Source organism: Carcharodon carcharias, chromosome 23 (genome assembly GCF_017639515.1).
Source record: "Carcharodon carcharias isolate sCarCar2 chromosome 23, sCarCar2.pri, whole genome shotgun sequence".
NCBI lineage: Eukaryota > Metazoa > Chordata > Chondrichthyes > Lamniformes > Lamnidae > Carcharodon > Carcharodon carcharias.
In genome coordinates, this window is record NC_054489.1 from 9,476,611 (window position 1) to 9,496,957 (window position 20,347).

A 20,347-nucleotide genomic window follows, 5' to 3' on the forward strand; every position below is an offset into this window, starting at 1 on the left:
CAAATCCCTCCATAGCCTCAGCCCTATCCCTGTAATCCCCTCCAGCCTACAAGCTTCCCGCAGATAGCTGCGTGCATCTAATTGTGGCCTCTTGGGCATCTCTGATTTTTATCTCTGCACCATTAACAATCGTGCCTTCACATGCCTAAGCTCTGGAATTCCCTCCCCAAACATCTCCACCTCTCTTCCTTTAAGATGCTCCTTCAAACCTACCTTTTTGACCAGGCTTTGGTCATCTGTCCTAATATTACTGTATGTGACTCAGTCTCAGTTCACTTTACGATGCTTCTGTGAAGTGTCTTGGGACGTTCGGTTATGTTAAAGGCACTGTATGAATGTAAGGTCGTGGCAGAATTGAACATGAGATTTAAGGTACAAACAACAAATGCTGCTTCTAGAGGACTGCAAAAGATCATGAATAAAATGAATTTTTGTGGTTCGCACTTCAATGCCCAGATCATGAAAATACCCTCTTGCTGGTACCACTTGTCACTTGGGGTCGATGAACACTGCATTGAACGTAATGACAAATAAATATTGACATTTGAATTTTTTTAGGACTTGTTCTCTGTGTTTGTTTTGAGCTGCTCGGAACATTTATGCTTTGTGCAATATTGTCTTTCACTTTATGGTTTACTTTCCTGAGTGTCTTTGTTCCTCATTTTCTCTGAATAATACTGACTTACTGCTAGTGGAATCCACAATCCTTGGCTCTTGGCAGTATATCATGATTTATGCCCTGTTGTGTTTCTGCAAATATGTGACTTGAAACCTGCGATTGAGAAGCCTACGAAATTGATTTTGCATGGAAAGAAATATAGAATTTACAGCACAGATACAGGCCATTCAGTCCCACAGGACTATGCCAGTGTTTATGTTTTGTACAGACATCCTCCCATCCTATTTCATCTCACCCTATCAATATAACCCATTCTCTACTCCCTGGAGTTTATCTATCTTCCCCTTAAATGCCCCTATGCTATAGGCCCCAACCACTGCATTTGCTTCAATTGCTAAAAGTAAACTGGGACAAAATCTTCTGCTGTGTTATATTGTTTTTGGCAGACATGTGATACTGTCTTGTATTAACAGTACTCTGTTCACTGGGCTTATACAATTGGCTCTGTTAGTTGCTTTGGAAGCTTATTGCTGTAGCCAACTGGGACACTCTGCTTTGATGCCAACAGTATTCATTTTATTTAGCATATGATGAACTTGGGCTGGTGTCTCTAAGGAAAAGAAAAGAGTAAAATTACCATTTTAATAAGTTGACTTGGCCTTATATACTTTTAAAAAAATTCAACCACTTTACTCCAGCCAGCTTAATACTGAAGGAATTTTTTGAGCCTGATGGCACTTATTACCACTATCACTGTGTTGGGACTTCTGAAGGCTATGTCCAATTTGACCATTTAAATAAGAGTGTAGAAATTGGTGAATTGTCAGACATTAAACTGAGATTCTGCCTAGCTATTTGGGTCTTTGAAGGTTAGGAGTCCATGGCAGTATTTGAAGAGTCTGGACTTCTCCTGCTGTCCTAGCCTATGTTCCTCCCTTAGCCAACAGCACAGAAAATAGATTCCTGTTTATGATGATCAGGGATCTTGTGTGTGCAAATGGGCTGCAAATAACCATCTGTGAAGTGTTGAGGGATGTCAGAGATACATATGATCGTATATGTGCAGACCTCCCATGTGTTGAATGCTTAAATGAGTTTGTTTTGCAGCCTACTGAACAGTGAGCTGTCCAAGGGACATTCTCAAAGAGTTATAATGAAGTAACTGGTTGGATGTGTTTGTTTTTTCAATGTCTCCGTTTGCTTTTCTCTGGATCCAATGCTACCTACCAATCCTCACATCCACACTTGCATCCCAGTTCCAGAGGCATAATGATAATAAGAGGTAGTTCATGAATACAGGCTCAGATGTCAGGAGTGACATTGTCTGAGGGCCTGGGGTGGAGAGAGAGTGGATCATGTTCTGCATATTGATGTCTTAAGCAAGTGAGTCCCTTGATTACCAGATCTTTCCCTTAGAAAGTTTAATCATAGAAAGATGCACAACAGAAAGAGGCCATTCAGCTCTTTGAAAGTTAGTTCCACTCCCCCACACTTTCCTGTTGCCCTGCAGTTTTTTCCCCTTATATAAAAAAAAGACACAATTCTCTTATGAAAATTACTATTTCAGGCAGTGTGTGCCAGGTCACCAGCATTGCTGCATTTATTTAAAAAAGGTCTCCTCATCTGCTGCCACCTGCAGTATTATAGCCAGTTATCTTGAATCTGCATTCACTGATTACTGATCCCCTGTCCGTTTATCCCTATTTACTCGATCAAAATCTCTCATTGTTTTGAACACCTCTAATCAATCTCCTTTTAGCCTCTTCTGCTCTAAGAAGGTCACAACTTCTCCAGTCTTTTCACCATAGCTGAAGTCTTGCATCTCTGGTACTAACGTGACCAGTTTAATTTGCTAATGGAAACATCCAGAGCCCCAAATATTGAAGTGCCTTTTTGTATTAATAAGCCTAGTGATAGTACATGTTTATACAACTTATTTTTGTTTAACATTTCTTTTATCTGTCGCTACCTGTGGGTTCACCTTCCTCTGGCTGACTTTATGCCACCACAGCCCAGAGTCCTATTGTTGTGGTAATAACATACTTCATACCAATTTGCATTACTGCCACCTATATGAAAAAATCAATGTTGAGCTTAGCTTTCTAATGGCTTTAAAAAAAAAAGAGATAATGTTCCAATTTATATTGTTGAGTAGTCAATATCTGATCCTGTGATTTGGGGATAGAATCATAGTGGCTATAGCACAGAAGGAGGCCATTTGGCCCATCATGTCTGCGTCAACTCTCTGCAAGAGCAATTCACTAAAGTGCCACTTCCCTGTCAATTCCACATTCCCTATTGGATTTATGCATCTGTCTGAACTATCATGATCCCTTAGCCTTTGCACTCTTTGTTCTTTATGGTCTAGTTTGTGTTTTGGATTTGCATTTCATTTATATTTTTGGCTTTGCAGTTTCCAGTCATTTAAGCTGGGTCCTCAACTGTACCATGCAAGTGTACTCTCTTTATGCTCACCAAAGTAAAGGAACTTGGTACTGGGGAATGAATGACTTTCCTATTTCAGACACCCAAGTCAATGTCGCACACTCTTGAAGTCGAGTACAATGTGATTATTAGCAGTGTTCTGTGCCTTAACAACATGTGCCCTGACCTCTGAAGAAGATGCCTACTACACTAGTGTGATGCATTCCGTTCCTCTAGCCAGGCATCCTGAGGCGGTTCTGACTCAAATTAGAAGCAGTTGCTGCTGACTAGAAACTGAATTTGTATTGTATGTACACCATTTTAAATTAGAGATGTACCATGCCATTTTTCATGTAATTTAAAAGGTTAATGGCACAGGGCAGTTTACAGCAGCCTGGCTGTTATCCTGTAAGGAAATAGATTATGAACCCCTGGCAAAGAACTGAGTTACATCCTTTGGGTACGGGAGTTCTTTACTGCATGCTATCTGGATCGTGTCCAGGAAAAAGTGGTTTCATTATAAAACTGTCTGACTGTGCTACCACATTTTAAAAACTGAGCCTGTTGGAAGTTTGGTTAGCCTTCCAGTCTTCAGTGTCCCCCTTTCCTGCTCCTCAGCAACCGTCCCTGCTCCATTCATGATTGTTTACATAGCGCCTGCCTTCCCAGTTCCTCTGATAATCGAACATTCTTTGCATATTTTTGATACTGAGCCAGTTTCTCCTGATTGAATTTTTCCATTTCTGACCTCCCGTCGTCTTCAGCTGTCAGATGTATAGAATTTCAGATCCCTGGGTCTATTGCTTGTCGTCAGTGTGCCGTTGTACATTCTACCTCAGTTCAGTCTGAAGACTTGGCAGACTTGAAGTTTTGCGACATGTGTGAGGTGGTTATAGAGCTTCTTGCAGTTTTCCTGTAAGGGGCTGGTAGCTAGGTTGATTAACACTGCTCTGCATGATCCCTGGAGAAGGGGGGCTGGGGGGATGGTGGGAGGAGGTCAAAGGACAAGCTTATCCAATTCCTGACCATCCAGACGATGCCAAGAGTACAAAGGAACACAGGATCTGAAACTTAAAACAGCAAGTTCTGGAAATACTCAGCAGGTCTGGCAGCATCTGTGGAGATAGAAACAGAGTTAACGTTTTGAATTGAATGGGACTCGTGAGTCAATTTGGAAGGTCTTTATAAGAGCAGCAGACATGGGGAATGAGAGGTTTTCCATGAAGTAGTCTCATCAAGCTCCACCTATTTCCACCTCGGTAACATCACCTGACTCTGCTCCTGCCTCAGCTCATTGCTAAAATCCTCATTTCCCACCCCCCCCATAAACTTCAGTTCATCCAAAACTCTGCTGCCTATACCCTAACTTGCACAAAGTTTCATTCACCCATCACTCTGTCTTCACTGGCTTACACTGGCTCCCAGTCCAGCAGTATCTCGATTTTAAAAAAAAACGCTTTTTTTAAAAGAAAAAAGCCCTCCATGGTCTTGCCCCTCCCCCATCTCTTTAACTTTCTCCAGGTCTATAACCTCGAGACCTCTGCTCCTCCCAACCTATTCTCTTGCGCATCCCTGATTTTATTTGCACCACTGATGGCGGCTGTGCCTTCAGTTGTCGAGCATCTAAGCTGTGGAATTGCCTCCCTGAACCCCTCTGCTCTCTTCCCCCCCCCTTTGAAGACGCTCCTTAAAGCCTACTTATTTGGCCAAGCTTTTGATCACTTGCCCTAACATCTCAAGTGACTCGTTGTCAAATTTTGTTTGATAGTGCTTTTGTGAAGCACTTTGGGAATGTTTACTAAATTAAAGGTGCTATATAAATGCAAGTTGTTGACTCGACTTCGAGAAACTCCGGACCTGATAAGCCCTAAACAATGCACTAGCAAGTGCAGTGCAGCTTGTTTTATTTTCTAGGAAAACTCTGGTCTGGCAGCATCTGCGGAGAGAGAAACAGAGATGACGTTTCAAGTCTGTATGACTTCTTCAGAACCAGCAGTTTGGATGTAGAGTCATAATGGATTCAAACCTTTTACCCTTTGTCTCGCCAAAGATGCTACCAGACCTGAGTTTTTCCAGTATTGTCTGCTTTTATTTCAGATTTTCAGCATCTGCAGCATTTTGTTTTTCTTGTTTTACTTTCTACTGTCTGAGAGGCACTTTAAGATGAGTTGTAATTCATTGCATCAGATATCTTCTTCGTCCTTTATTGTTCACAAAATAAATCGGTTCACTAGTATATATTTGACCGTATGTCGCCACAACGTTAATCAGTCCGCCTTTCAGAAACTTGCTGAAGGACAAGAAGTGGAAGTGCAAGATTGCAGCATCCTATTCATATAGCAAGGAATGTCATTGTTTGTAGATGCCCCAAGTCATGCTATTCCTATAACTAGATATTCGGCTAGGAAGGCAAAATCCTGATCATAAGGGATAGAGGATCCACTTATGAGGGGGACCCGGTGGTACTGAATCTGGGTAACACGAGCTGCAATTTGTAACATTGAGTGTTGTCTATGAAATGGGGTTCCTGAATCAGGGGTATTGAATACGTTTTCAAGCAGTTAATTTACATATGAACATTAACATGATTTTGTGAAGTTTTTTCAACCAATTTAAAGGTTCATGTGCTTTTTCTTGGATGTAAAGGAGTTGTGGTCCTTCATTAGCGTGAAATGCTAATTCTGCATCCTATTATAGCCCTTTTGTAAAAATAAGTATGTGAATAGGATTAATACCAACGTTACATGTTCCTGCAAATTAAGGTTTTACTACATTTAAAGGTTGCTACATAAAGGCAAGTTGTTATTGCATGACATGTTAATAGGGTTAGATGTTTGAGGGTAGGAAGAAACTCAGGCGAAGCCTAAACACTGGCATGGACTAGTTGGCCCAAATGGTTTGTTCCTGTCTATTACTAGGCTCAGCTGACACTCTGGTTCAGCAGTTGCCTTTGGGCAGGCAATGCTGGCAAATGTAGATGCTTTGTCGTACAAGATGGTTTCAAGGCAAGCAACAGTGTGTTGTCTGGCTGGGTTTTCTGCACCACCTCCAGTTGCAGGCAAGGGCCCATGGCTGGAAAAGGCGGCATGTTTGCAGTTCTAATTTTATACAAGCCACTTGCCATTTTGCCGAGGCTGTGGGAACTGGCCTGCACTGCACAGCCACACAGTGAGTGGTTTATACTTCACCTGAGGTGCTAAAGGAAATAGTAGGTGTGACAGATCTGAAGAGTATCTGGGCTTCTATCTGTGCGATCAACTCTTTCATCAGAATCACAGAGTGATGCAGCGCAAACAGAGGCCATTTGATTCATTGTGACTCTTTTGAAACAGTTATCTCATTAGTCCTATTATTCACTGCTCTTTCCCCACTGCCCTGCGACTTTTCCTCTTCAAAAAATATCTAATTTTGCTTTAAAAGTTGTTATTGAATCTGCTTCCATCTCACTTTCAGGCAATGCATTCCAGATCATTGGAACTCACTTAAAAAAAAGTCTCCTCCACGACACTTTTTTATTATGTGCCCTCTGGTTAGCAATCTCCTGCTATCAGAAATTATTTCTCCTCATTTACTCTATTAAAACCTTTCATGATGTTGAACACCGCTATTAAATTTCTTCTTATCCTTATGTCCTAAGGACAACACCAAATTGGAAAAAATAAACAAGCCCCCTTAATTGGACTAACTAAGAAAACAGGGGAGGGAGTGAAAAAAAGAATTAGAAGTCAAGACTCCTAATTTCTTTGGCCCCTTGTTCCTTGGCCTTCATTTTGTTAATACAGTTGCCAGATGCGATCAGACCTGCTGTGTATTACCAGTATTTGCATCTCTGTTCTAAATTCTGTTTGAAACATTTCTGTAATTTAGGGGATATGTTGCAGATTTGATTCCCCTGGACTATAGTTAGCTAGTCTGAGGTAGGGGTGCTGTAATAGGCTTCAGTGGACCTGAGATAGGAAGATGGACTGACCCCTGATAGTAGTAGCAAGGACAGGGCAGTAGTGGTGCTTGGGGTTGCCAACCCTCTAGGATTGTCCCGGAGTCTCCAGGAATTAATGATTAATCTCATTGTCACTGGCCCAAGAAACCTGGGAGACGAATTATAGGGGCATGCAAAAATTGTGCTTTACCTACAGGAGTGGGCTATTTGGCCCCTCAAGCCTGCTCCGCCATTCAAGAAAATTATGGCTGATCTGTTTGTAACCTCCCGCTTACCCCCAATAACCTTACACCCCCTTGTTAATCAAGAATCTATCTGGCTCTGCCTTAAAAATATTCAAAGACCCTGCTTCCATTGCCTTTTGAGGAAGAGAGTTCCAAAGGCTCACGACCCTCTGAGAGAAATTGCTTTGAACACTTTCAATTATTAATGAAAGTATTGGAGATGGGGATGGGGGTAGGGGGTTAAGAGTCTGTTTGGTTGATTTTTGACAGTTGTAAGTCACTTTCAAATTGACTGGGGGATTTGGGGCTTTGCGAGGATGAGTGAATCAGGCTGGAGTCAATGGCTGGAGTGGACGGGTTGAAATGGTACAGTTGGAAATGGGAGATCATACGATGAAAATTCCAGCTGTAGGCCCAACCAGAGATTGCAATTCCAGGTGGTGTCGTCATTCACCAGATGGGGCTCAGATGAGGGATTGCCAGTTGAGAGTTGGGTACTGGAATCATATGCTGAGGGGGTGGGTAAATCAAAGCCTTTGGAATGGTTGGGAAGGGAGGAAAATTTGATAAGCAAGAAGATTGAAAAGGCTTTTTGAAGGGGTTGTACCAACTGAGACTTGGTGCTTAGAAGACTTGGAGTTTAGAATACATCTTCGGAACGATGACATGACTACAGCTATGATGCAGATGATTTTACAAAATGCATAGAAATTACAAATGGGCATTTCAACCCAATCAGCCCATGTTGGTACTTACTCTGTGAGCAATTGGTCCTAATCCCACCAACCCACCCTGTTCCAATATTCCTCCATCCCTTTTTTTTTCTTCTACCTATCCAATTTTACTTGAATGTTAACATGGTTTCAGCTTCGTCCATTAACCTTTTGAAGTGAATTTCACAGAACCCCAACTCTGTGAATGGTTTTCTCTTCCTGTTCTCTTCTATATCTCTTGTATTTAACACATATCTGTGCACCCTCTCCATTCTGGACCCCTCAACTACTGGAAACAGTCTGATTCAATCTCTACCCCATCACACTCTTTCATCATTTTAAGTGCTTCTATCATTATCTCCTTGACAATCTGTGTTGATGGCAACCCAGTGACAAATGATTCTACCTTGCAACATTCTCCTGATTCGTTTGATCAAAGCCAAGCTATTTATATTTTCTTGCCATTGGGGGTTGGATATGAGTGCCAAATGTGATTGCTGTTTTCTTTCAAAAATAATTAACTTAATACTCCTATTTTCTGTTCCTGTTACAGTTCTGGCATAAAGCATGTTTCCAGTGTGAAGTCTGCAAAATGACTTTAAACATGAAGAATTACAAAGGTTACGATAAGACGCCTTACTGCAATGCGTAAGTATTTTACACATTGACATTCATACTGGGTAATCAAGCATTAACATTAAGTACTTCATACTTTTGATGATGGCGATCTGGTACAATTCTCCCATTGCTGAAATCAAGACTATAGTGTTTTTTTTAAAGAAAGTGATACAATCATTTGGGAGTGGCAGGACCTGTGGCATGGTACCGTCAGTTTAACTCAGTTGGTAGCGTTTGCTTCTGCATTAGCAGGTTATGGATTGGTGAAAGTATCGGCTGTGGCTCATTGACTGGCACTTTGGCTCCAAGCCAAAAAGTTGAGAGTTCAAGTCCCATTTCAGAGATTCGAGCCTAAAATCCTATATAAGTCTTGTGGTTCAGTGGTAGCGTCGCTACATCTGGGCCAGAGCTTTAGGTTCAAGTCCCAGTTCAGGATTTGATGGCCACAGAAGGTACATTCAGAACATGGCCAAACAGGGTGATAATCAGCCTCTAAATCCTTCCAACACACCTGATGCCAGGTGGTAAGAGCAAGAGAGTTTCCTGATCAGTCATGCTGCAAAAAGCAACAGCAAACCACTGCAGTACTTTGCCAAGGATAATAATGGACCAATTGAACGGAAGTCCATGGCCTCCGATGCCACCTTAAGGCATGGTACCTGAAGGAGGAGGAACCCTCCAGTGCATTACTGAGGGAGAACTGCATTGTCAGAGGCGTCATCTTTTGTTTGAGAATAGGAACGTGGAAAATTTATGGCATGGAAGGAGGCCATTCGACCCATCGTGTCTGTGCCAGCTGAGAAGAGGTATGCAGCCTAATCCCATTTTCCAGTTCTTGGTCTGTATTCCCATGGGTTACAGCACTTCAGGTATGTTTAAAATTTGATTTATTTACAAAAATATTGGAAAGAATATTGCCCCTTTCCAGCAGAGTTCCAGACCTCACTAGGTGAAACAAATATTCCATAACTCCTTTCCATCAATTACTTGAAATCCATCCCCCTTGAAAATTGACCTCTCTGCTAAGGGAAACAGGTCCTTTCTATCCAGTCTCCAGGCTCCTTTTAATTTTTTACAGCTCAATTAAATCTCCCTTCTTCCTTCTCAGTTCTAAGGAAAGTAGCCCCAGTCTATCGAATCTTTCCTTTTGGCTAAAATTCTCCATTCCTGACAACATCCTTGTAAATATTTTCTGCACTCTCTCCAATGCTTTCACATCCTTCCTGTGCACATCGCCTTCCCACAACAATAAACATTCTGGAGAGGAATAGTTTCTTCGCTTGTAAAAATCACACACCAGACTAAGTTAATGTAAAATCAGCTCTTGCCCAAGAGAAATCCATCACTTTTATTCTCTGATTATTTTCTTGTGGGGGTGTTGGGGTTGTGGGGAGGAATTGAATACCGGGCTAAATGCAGATGCAGTCCTGAAAGAAAATGCCTGCTATTTGTTTGCCTTTTTGTATACGCTGACCCAACAAACCAGTGTGGTGGCTTTTGTCCAGCATTGAATTTATTGAGAGCATGGAGCTGTTTATCCTCCTTTCTAAGAGAAAAGCTTGAGCTTGTCCTATTTGGTTTCCAAGTCTTTTGCTTTGCATTCCACTCAGCATTTCTTGTGTGTTGTCTTTGTGAAGGGATTTTTCTTTCTCTCAGTAGTTTTCTTTCCTCTTCCGGTTTAGTGTTTTGCAGTGACAAAGATGCATTCTATTCCATCCGGCGTTTTTAACCTGTGTGTTCACAAAGCATTCTGCACAGTTTATTTTTTATTTTTTACACGGCAAGTTGTGGTGATCTGGAATCCTCTGCCTGATAGGGTGGAGGAAGCAAATTCAGTCGTAATTTTCCAATGAGAATTAGATAAATAATTGAAGAGAAAATAACTTAAAGGGTCATAGGGAAAGAGCAGGAGAGTGGGATTAATTGGATGGCTCTGTTAAAGAGCCGGTGTTGGTATGATGGGCCGAATGGCTGCTGACTCTGTTGATCATTCTGCAGTGGCTTTGTTCTGGAAACACTTGACCTTTCACCTGTGACTAGGTTTGCCAAACGTGGGACACAATCTTGGAGATTTCATCACATGACTTTTCTTCTAACTGCACCACCTAGTCAAATAACCCTCTTTCATCCTCCTTCAATATTTTTATGACGAAATCAAAATTTTTCTCCTGGGGTGCTCTGGCAGTGTCCTGGAGATTAATATCTTAATTCCTGAGGGCTTTCGGTTAATGCTGGAGGTTTGATGACCCTACCTGTGATGTAATTTGGTAACTGGTCCTGTCATTAACAATTTCACTGTTCAGATAATGTGGTATCATAGAATCATATAGCACAGAAGGAGGCCATTCAGCCCATTATGCCTGTGTCAGCTTTATGAAAGAGTCGCCACACCCTGCTCTTTCCCTTCAAGTGTGTAAACCAATTTGCTTTTGCAAGTTACTATTGAATCTGCTTCCACAGCCCTTTTCATGTCGTGCATTCCAGGTAATAACTCACTGTGTAAACAAATTTCTCCTTAACTCACCTTACGGCTTTCGTGGTAATCATCATAAACTTGTGTCCTGTAGTTACCAACCAATCTCACCTTATTTACTCTTATCAAAGCCCTCATGATATTGTCATTTTAATATATTTAAATGAGGTGAAGTAGACTTTTAAGGATATCTTTCTAATCTTTCTCAATTTCTGTCCTACAACTGAGATGTTAAACTGAAATCTGGTCTGCTGGGTATTAAAGCTGAATGGATGTGGATTAGGGTTGGTGTACTGGAGGGATACGGCTGGTGGGCTGCCTTCATTTTGCCCTCCTTGTGATTTATTTTTCCTTTTCTCCCAACCCCCAACTGCAACATGCCTGATATTCAATTTGTATTCCGATGCCTTCTGCTTCTGGCGTTCAACCTTGAATAAATGCCAGTCACATGGGAGGCCAAGGCGAGGGTCTGTCTGCACAAACAGAATTAATGGACAGGTTTCCAGGGAACTCTTTTTTTTTTAAAGAAAAAAGCAACAAAAAAATTCTCCTCCTTGCTATCCCATGCAAATAGGGTTAGATCTTCTTGCCTTCTAAAAACACAAATGTATGTCGCTCTCCTGGATGACATCACTTGGATAAATAACACGTCCAACTTATTGTTCTCTTTGTGATCAATTATTAGATTTGATGGACGTGTATCTAGAGTTACCAAACCTTCAGGACTATCTTGCAGTCTCCAGGAATTGCAACATCATACAAAAAAAATCATGTTTATATGCCTGTGCCATTTTAATGTAAAGGTGCTTGGCAGAGCAAAAGTTAATGTGGGACTGGTGAATAGCCCCACCCACGGTATGATGTATGGAGTCACGTGGTAATGGACTGAGTGAACGGTCTAGAAAGATCACTCTGGAAGCAGCCTGTGTGAAGAAGCAGCACCATGCATGATAGTAACCTGGGATCTGTAAATAGTTAAATGTTAACAATAAAGCGTTCATGCTTAAGTTTACAAGCCTTGAGATCTCATCAATGAACCACAACAGCTGACACCATATTACAATTCTCTTGGACATTGCTGGAAACAATTCTAGGGTATTGAAGACATGTATTTTTTTTTCTTTTGTACACTTCCATTTAGTGTTTGTAAAAATATTAGAGGGGGTGGCAGGAAAAGGGCTGGGGTGTTGGGTAATTGGGTCATTATGGTATAGAAGGAAGCCATTCGGCCCACCAAGCCCTGCATCTCTTTGTAGAGCAATCCAAACATTCCCATTTCCCTGCTCCGTGCCATAGCCCTGCAAGTTTATTGCCCTCCAGTCACCTTCCAATTTTCTTTTGAAATCATTAATTGTCTCTGATTCTATCACCTTCGTAGGCAGAGTTCGAGGTCATTTCCACTCGCTGTATTTAAAAAAAAAACAGTTTCTTCACATCACCCCTTCACCCCTTGTCCAAAACCAGAATTAGTGTCATAAAATAAAAACAGAAAATGCTGGAAATACTCAGCAGGTCAGGCAGCATCTGTGGCGAGAAATAGAAGAAAGGTCATCGACCTGAAACATTAACTCTGTTTCTCTCCACAGATGCTGTCTGACCTGCTGAGTATTTCCACAATTTTCTGTTCTTTACTTCAAATTTCCAGCATCCGCAGTGTTAGCGTTTAAATCTCTGTCATCTAGTCCTTGTACCATCAGCTAATGGGAACAACTTTTCTTTGTCTAACTTCAGCAACACTTAATAAAACAATCTCCTAAAGGCAATTCAGTTCCAAAGATACATAAGGCGATCAGATCTGATTGATGTGTTCACTAATACGACTGGTAAGACAAGCACAAAATGACAAAACCTTGTGGAATATGTGTGACCAGAATTGGCAACCCTGCCTGATGTTTGACTTGAGATTGGCATAGCTTGTCAATGTGACTGGGTGTGCAATGTTTGATTATGCTGGTTTCCTGGGCCAGCAGTGGAAAGGCAACTTTTTTTTTTTGTTTTGTGTTGGCTTTTTAGTTCAAAACCGAGTGGTGGCCCTGTTCCTCTGACCTGGACTTCAGACCCAGTACATTTTCCAGGCCTAACTTTCTCGGGCAGTGGTTTCTGTTTGAAGGGCTGAACACCTAACTGTAACTGTACCTAATTCCAGCACTACCGTGCCAATGAAAGCAACTTGGTCAGAGTTATACTGAGTAGCTTTTTTGCAAAGGGAAACCAAATCTCAGAAATGGAGGGGGAAATTTTTTTTAAAAATCTGATTTCCCCTGGAAGGGAGAGAATTGCGGGCAGGGGTGGATGGCTGGGTGGGGTGGGGGAGTGGTGGATGTTGGGGGCTGTGAGAGGGAGGTAGATGAAGGGACAAAGGAGGGAAATCAATTGCATCTCTGTTAAACAGCATTCAGATATGTGTGGAGGATAAAAGCAAAAAAATACAGATGCTGGAAATCCAAAACAAAAACAGAAATATCTGGAAAAACTCAGCAGGTCTGGCAGCATCTGCAGAGAGGAACAGTTAACGTTTCGAGTCCATATGACTCTTCAACAGAACTAAAGAAAAATAGAAAAGAGGTGAAATATAAGCTGGTTGGGGGGGGTGGGTGGGGGGGAGGAGGAGACAGGGGACAGGTAGATCTGATTAGAGGGCCAGTGATAGGTGGAGGTAACCAAAAGATATCACAGGCAAAAGGACAAAGAGGTGTTGAAGCTGGAGATATTATCTAAGGAATGTGATAAGAAAGGTACAGATAGCCCTAGTGGGGGTGGGATATAGGGAAGGGATCAAAATAGGCTAAAAGGCAGAGACAAAACAATGGATGGAAATACATTTAAAAATAATGGAAATAGTTGGGAAAAGAAAAATCTAAATAAATTATTTGTAAAACGGTTCATGATCTAAAGTTGTTGAACTCAATATTCAGTCCGGAAGGCTGTAAAGTGCCCAGTCAGAAGATGAGGTGCTGTTCCTCCAGTTTGCGTTGAGCTTCACTAGAACAATGCAGCAGGCCAAGGACGGACATGTGGGCATGAGAGCAGGGTGGGGTGTTGAAATGGCAAGTGACCGGGAGTTCTGGAGTGTGGAGGATACTTGCAGTTTTGCATTCCATATGCACTTATAAAATATTAGTGCTCACTGTGTTCTTCTTTTTGAAAAATGCTAATTATTTAGTTGTGATAGTGGATAATGTCCATTTTTATTTTAAACAGCACATTAAAATGTTTTAAAATGAGCATTCTTTCCCCTGTGGAACAGTTTAATGAGTACTGCATGATATTTGCCCACTTTGACTCTGAAATACATTGAACAGAAGTCTTTCTGGCCCTAGTTCCTTGTAATTTTAAATTGTGATTATTGCCTTTGCTTCTGATTCTGTGGGTTCAAACAGCTGCTGTGCTTAAATCTTAAAGAAAAGAAAGAACTTTCATTTTAGATGGCATCTTTCAGGATGTTCCAATGCACTTTACAACCAATTAATACTTTTCTGCTGCGTAGTTATTACATAAGATTACATGGGAGGTATAGCACAGAAATAGGCCATTTGCGCCATACAGTCCATGATGCTTCACTAAAGCCTCTTGCCGTCTTCCCTCATCTAATTCTATCATCGTAACCCTCTATTTCCTTCTCCCTTATTTGCTTGTCTAGCTTCTCATTAAATGCATCCAAACTATTGACTGTGGTGGTGAGTTCTACTTTTTTACCACTCTAAGTAAAGAAGTGTCTTTGAATTGAGTTTCTTGATGAACATCCTACATGGAGGGCCTCTAGTTATGCTCTTCCCCACAAAGTGAAATATTTTCTCTGTATCCATGCTATCAAAACCTTCACTGTTGTAATGTAGGAAGCAGGACAGCCAATTTGTGCATAGCAAGATCCCACAAGCAGCAATGAACTAAATGACTAAGCAATCTGCTTTTAGTGGTGTTGGTTAGGGAGAAATATTGGCCAGGCCTCAAAGAGAACCCTTCTGCTGCTGTTCTGGAGGTTTTTTTTACGTCCGCCTGAGAGGACTGATGGGCCTGAGTTTAGTGTCTCATCTAAAGGACAGCACCCCTAACAGTGCAGAGTTCCCTCTGTCATGTTGTGAAGTTCCGCTTAGGTTACGCATGTGCTCAAGTCCTGGATTGGGATTTGAACCTACAATCTTCTGACTCGGAAGTGAGGGTGTTACCACTTGGTAGAGTTCTAACCATTACTTTTGACTTGACTCCTTCACTTTTCCATCCCTTCTGAAGTTCAACTTTGCTGATGTCCAATGCTGTGACCTTTGGCCCTTGACTTAAGTTTCTCAATTAAAAATGCACACAATTGCAATTGATGGTTGTCAGTTACATGATAAGATTCTTGGTGTGTGGATAATGAGGTTATTGCTGTATCCAATCAGGTTGTAATCTCTCTGCCAAGCGCGCGCTCTCTCTCTCTCCCCCGTCTCCCTTTCGCACTCGCTCTCTCTGCTTTTTAAGAAGCTCCTAAAAAAAAAACCTACCTTTTTAGCTAAGCTTTTGATCACTTCCCAATAATGCCTCTTCCTTTGTAATCTGCCTAATGTCTTATGAGATTGCATTGTGTGTGTTATTTCACTTGACTTTTCCTTTACACTTGCAGCAGAGATCACTTGATTGCCATCAGAAATTGAAGGCCTGGCTGCTGTTCCTTCTGTTCTTGTCCCCTACTCGCCAGCCCCCAACTCTCCCAGCCCAAACGCCGAGAATCTCTTGAGCTGTGCTTTATAACGTCAGAATGTTGCAGCAGCTGCTGCAAGCAAGTTGAATGCATTTTTAATGAGCCAGATGGGAACAGTCGAGCAAATCCCAGGCACAATTGCTTGCCCACAGTAGTAGAGAATGTGATGTATGCTCAGAATAAGGATTGCCAATCTGCATCCACTGGGATATGTACAGCCCCAAGCCTTGGCATTTGAAGCAAAGGCAGCACCTTCCCACATGTATTTATATCTTTCATTTACAGTTTACTCTGTTTTAAATTTTGTGGGTTTAGAGATTTGGAAAGGCTTGTGTTTACAGTTGTTCCTTATTGGCAATTAGGTTCTAAATATTACAAGTATGAGGTTTATAAAATTGTTATATTTTGAGACTGTCTTTAATTTTGGGTGAAATAAAGAGGGCCATGTGACCTGTTCTGAAGTCTGCTCTATGGCGAACCTGGATGGTTTGATTGTTAGAGATTGGAGGGAACCCAGATTATTTTGCTGGCAAGATGCTTGGAGATAATGGTAGCACCTGTGTACTAACAATGAATAGACTGAGAGTATCTAAAGTCCCCCAAAAAAGTGTTGAAAATGTTGTAAAAGCAAAATACCGCGGATGCTGGAAATCTGAAACAAAAACAAAAATTGCTAGAAAAACTCAGCAGGTCTGACAGCATCTGTGGAGAGAAAGACAGTTAACATTTCCAGTCCGTATGACTCCTCTTAAAATGTTGTGTTGGAAACAGTTGTGTTTTAAACTGTCTATTCACTTCCAAGTTAAAGAGAATTGGAGGTCTGAGGATCGTTAATCAGCACTTTTTTAATTCATTCATGGGATGTGGGTGTCACTGGCCAGGCCTGCATTTATTACCCATCCCTAGTTGCCCTAGTTCAGGGGACATTTAAGAGTCAACCACATTACTGTAGGTCTGGAGTCACATGTAGGCCAGACCAGGGAAGGACGGCAGATTTCCTTCCCTAAAGGACATTAAGGCATTTCTGCTTGGATACACGGCCCATTTAGAAACATAGAAAATAGGAGCACGAGTAGGTTATTTGGCCCTTCAAGTCTGCTTCGCCATTCAATATGACTCATGGCTGATCCTCTATTTCAACACCATGCTCCTGTGCTCTCCCCATACCCCTTGATGCCTTTACAGTCTCGAAATCTATTTCCTCCTTAAATATATAGTGATTTGGCCTCCACAGCCTTATGCGGTTGAGAATTCCACAGGTTCACCACCCTCTGAGTGAAGAAATTTCTCCTCATCTCAGTCCTAAATGGCCTACCCTGTATTCTGAGACTGTGAACCCTTGTCCTTGACATCCCAGCCAGAGGAAACATTCTCCCTTTATCCAGTCTGTCCATCCCTGTCAGAATTTTATGTTTCAATGAGATCTCCTCTCATTCTTCTAAACGCCAATGAATACAGGCCTAGTTGACCAAATCTCTCCTCATACGACAATCCGGCCATCCAGGGAATCAGGCTAGTGAGCCTTCGCTGTGTTCCCTCAATGGCAAATATATCCTATGTACTGATCCAAAACTGCACACACTACTCCAGGTGTGGCCTCACCAAGGCCCTGTATAGCTGCAGTAAGACATCCTTGCTCAAGTACTCATATCCTCTTGCACTGAAGCCAACATGGCATTTGCCTTCCTAACTGCTTGCTGCACCTGCATGCTTGCTTTCAGTGACTGGTGTACAAGGACACCCAGGTCCCTTTGTATATCAACATTTCCCAATCTATCACCATTTAAATAATACTCTGCCATTCAGTTTTTCCTGCAAAAGTGGATGACTTCACACATGTCCACGTTATACTGCATCTGCCATGTATTTGTCCACTCACTCAACTTGTCTAATTTGCTTTGAAGCCTCTTGCCATCCTCCTCACCATTCAGTTTTGTGTCATCAGCAAACTTGGAAATATTACATTTGGTTCCCTCATCCAAATCATTGGTATATATTGTGAATAGCTGGGACCCAAACACTGATCCCTGTGGTACTCCACTAGTCACTGCATGCCACTCTGGAAAAAGACACACTTATTCCTACTCTCTGTTCCTGTCTGTTAACCAACTCTCCATTCATGCCAATATATTTCCCCAATATCATGTGCTTTAATTTTGCATACTAACCTCTTATGTTTCTGAAAATCCAAATACACTACATTCACTGGTTCTCCCTCATCTATTCTGCTAGTTATGTGCTCAAAAAACTCCAGTAGGTTTGTCACAGAATTTCCCTTTCATAAATCCATGCTGACTTTGTCTCATCCCGTTGATATTTTCTAAGTGTCCTGTTGTTGCATCCTTTATAATAAGCTCTAGTATTTTTCCTACCACTTATGTTAGGCTAACTGGTTTGAAATTTCCTGTTTTCTCCCTCCCTCCTTTCTTAAATAGTGGGGTTACATTTGCCACCCTCCAATCTGCTGGGACTGTTCCGGAATCTACAGAATTTTGGAAGATGACAACCAAACACATCCGTTATTTCCGTGGCTGCCACCTTTAGTACCCAGGGATGTAGATTATTAGGCCCTGGGGATCTATTGGCTTTCAGTCCCAGTAATTTCTCTGGCATTATTGTTTTAGTAATACTGATTTCCTTCAATTCCTTCTCCTCATTAGACCCTTGGTTCCCTATCATTTCTGGTTTTTTGTGTTTTTTCCATGAAGACAGAACTAAAGTAGTTGTTTAATTGCTCTGCCATTTCCTTGTTCTCTATTATAAATACTCCTATTTTGGTCTGTAAGGGACCTACATTTGCCTTCACTAATCTTTTTCTTTTTACATACTTATAGAAGCTTTTACAGACCAATTTTATGTTCCTTGAAAGTTTATTCTCATACTCTCTTTTTCCCCTATTAATCAATCTTTTGGTCCTCCTTTGCTGAATTCTAAACTGCTCCCAATCCTCAGGCTTGCTACTTTTTCTAGTAATTTTATGACTCCTCCTCTTTAGAACTTATACCATCCTTAATTTCTTTTGTTGGACGTGGTTGGGCCACTTATCCTGTTTTGTGCGGCAGAAAGGAATATGTAGCTGTTGCAATGCATGCATCTGCTCCTTAAATATTAACCATTACTTACGGCTCTTAATGAAGTTCCCCGATCTTTCTTAGCCAACTCCCCCTCATACCTTCGTCATTTCCTTTGTTTAAACTTAGGACCCTAGTTTTGGCTTGGTCTTTTTCACTTTCCCTCAAAATGAAGAATTCTATAAAGTTATGGTCACTGTTCCTTAAAGAACCCTGCACCCCAAGATGATTAATTAACCCCTTCTCATTGCACAATACCAAATCTAGGATAGCATGTTGCACAATACCAAATCTAGGATAGCATGTTCCCAAGTTGGTTGCACAACAAACTGGTCTAAAAAAAAACCATCTCGTACACACTCCAGGAATTCATCTGCCACAGTATTATTGCTAATTTGCTTTGCCCAGTCTATATGTAGATTAAAGTCACCCATGATTACCACATCCTTGTTATTTGCATCTCTAATTTCCTGTTTAATGCCACCCCCTACCTTATCACTACTGTTTGGAAACCTATAGACAACGCCCACTACTGTTTTCCGCCTTTTATTGCCTCTTAGCTCTACCTAGGCTGATTCTACATCTAGATTTTCTGAGCCAATATCCTTTCTCACTATTGCACAAATTTCATCCTTACTAACAAAGCCACCCTGCCTCCTTTTCCTTTTTGCCTGCTCTTCTTAATATTGAGCACCATTGGATATTCAGTTCCCTGCCTTGGTCACCCTGCAGCCATGTCTCTGTAATCGCAATCATATTGTACTCATTTACATTTATTTGCGCTGCTAATTTGTTTACCGTATTGCAAATGCTCCGTGTGTTCAGATACAGTGTCTTTAGACTTTTAACATTTTAATTTTTTTTTCTATTATGGCCCTATTTGCTGCTAGCCCTTGTTGCCTCTGCCTTCCACTTTTGTTTTCTACTTTTCTGTCTTTCATTTTATCTTTGTTTCCCTCTCTTGTGTCTTGCCGCTCAGACTCCCATCCCCCTGCCACTCTAGTTTAAATCCTCCCCCATGGAGCTAGCAAATACCCTTGTGAGGATATTGTTTCCAGTCCTGGTGGGGTCCAGTCTAGCTTCTACATGTCCCATGTTCACCAGAATCGGTAGCCGCCCCCCCCCCACCCACCACCATGTAGCTGATCCACTTGTGGTGCCATAGACTGGGCCCTTGTTGCATTCTCCTGAGAAAGTATCCCCCTCAGCAAATGGAAAATCTGTTAGGGGGATAGACCCAGGGTACTCCTGCCTAGTGCTTTTACTGACTGGTGGTCACCCATTCCCTTTCTGCTTGTGCACTTTTTTACTTACAGTGTGACCATCTCATTGTGCATGCTATCCACGAGGGTCTCAGCATTGTGGATGCTCCACAGTGCCTCCAGCCCCAGCTCTAGCTCCGAAACTCAGATTTCAAGTCGCTGCAGCTGGAGACGCTTCCTGCACATGTGGCACCTTGGACACTGGAAGTGTTCCTGACTTCCCACATCACACAGAATGAGCATTCCATGTGGCCGAGCTGCCTTCCCATGACTCCCCTTAAATTACTCCCTTTCCTTAAACTAGAGGAAGTAAAAGTAATGTTTA

The 20,347-nt window shown here is 41.7% G+C and overlaps 1 protein-coding gene across 2 annotated transcripts in view; it reads left to right on the plus strand.

Moving 5' to 3' along the window:
- The window catches only part of lasp1 (LIM and SH3 protein 1), a 150,003-nt gene that overhangs the window by 28,178 nt on the left and 101,478 nt on the right, over positions 1 to 20,347 (plus strand). For both annotated transcript variants that reach the window (XM_041173240.1, XM_041173241.1), the window contains exon 2: positions 8,474 to 8,568. In XM_041173240.1, the coding sequence (XP_041029174.1) occupies positions 8,474 to 8,568 (95 nt within the window). The remainder of the gene's footprint in view (positions 1 to 8,473; positions 8,569 to 20,347) is intronic.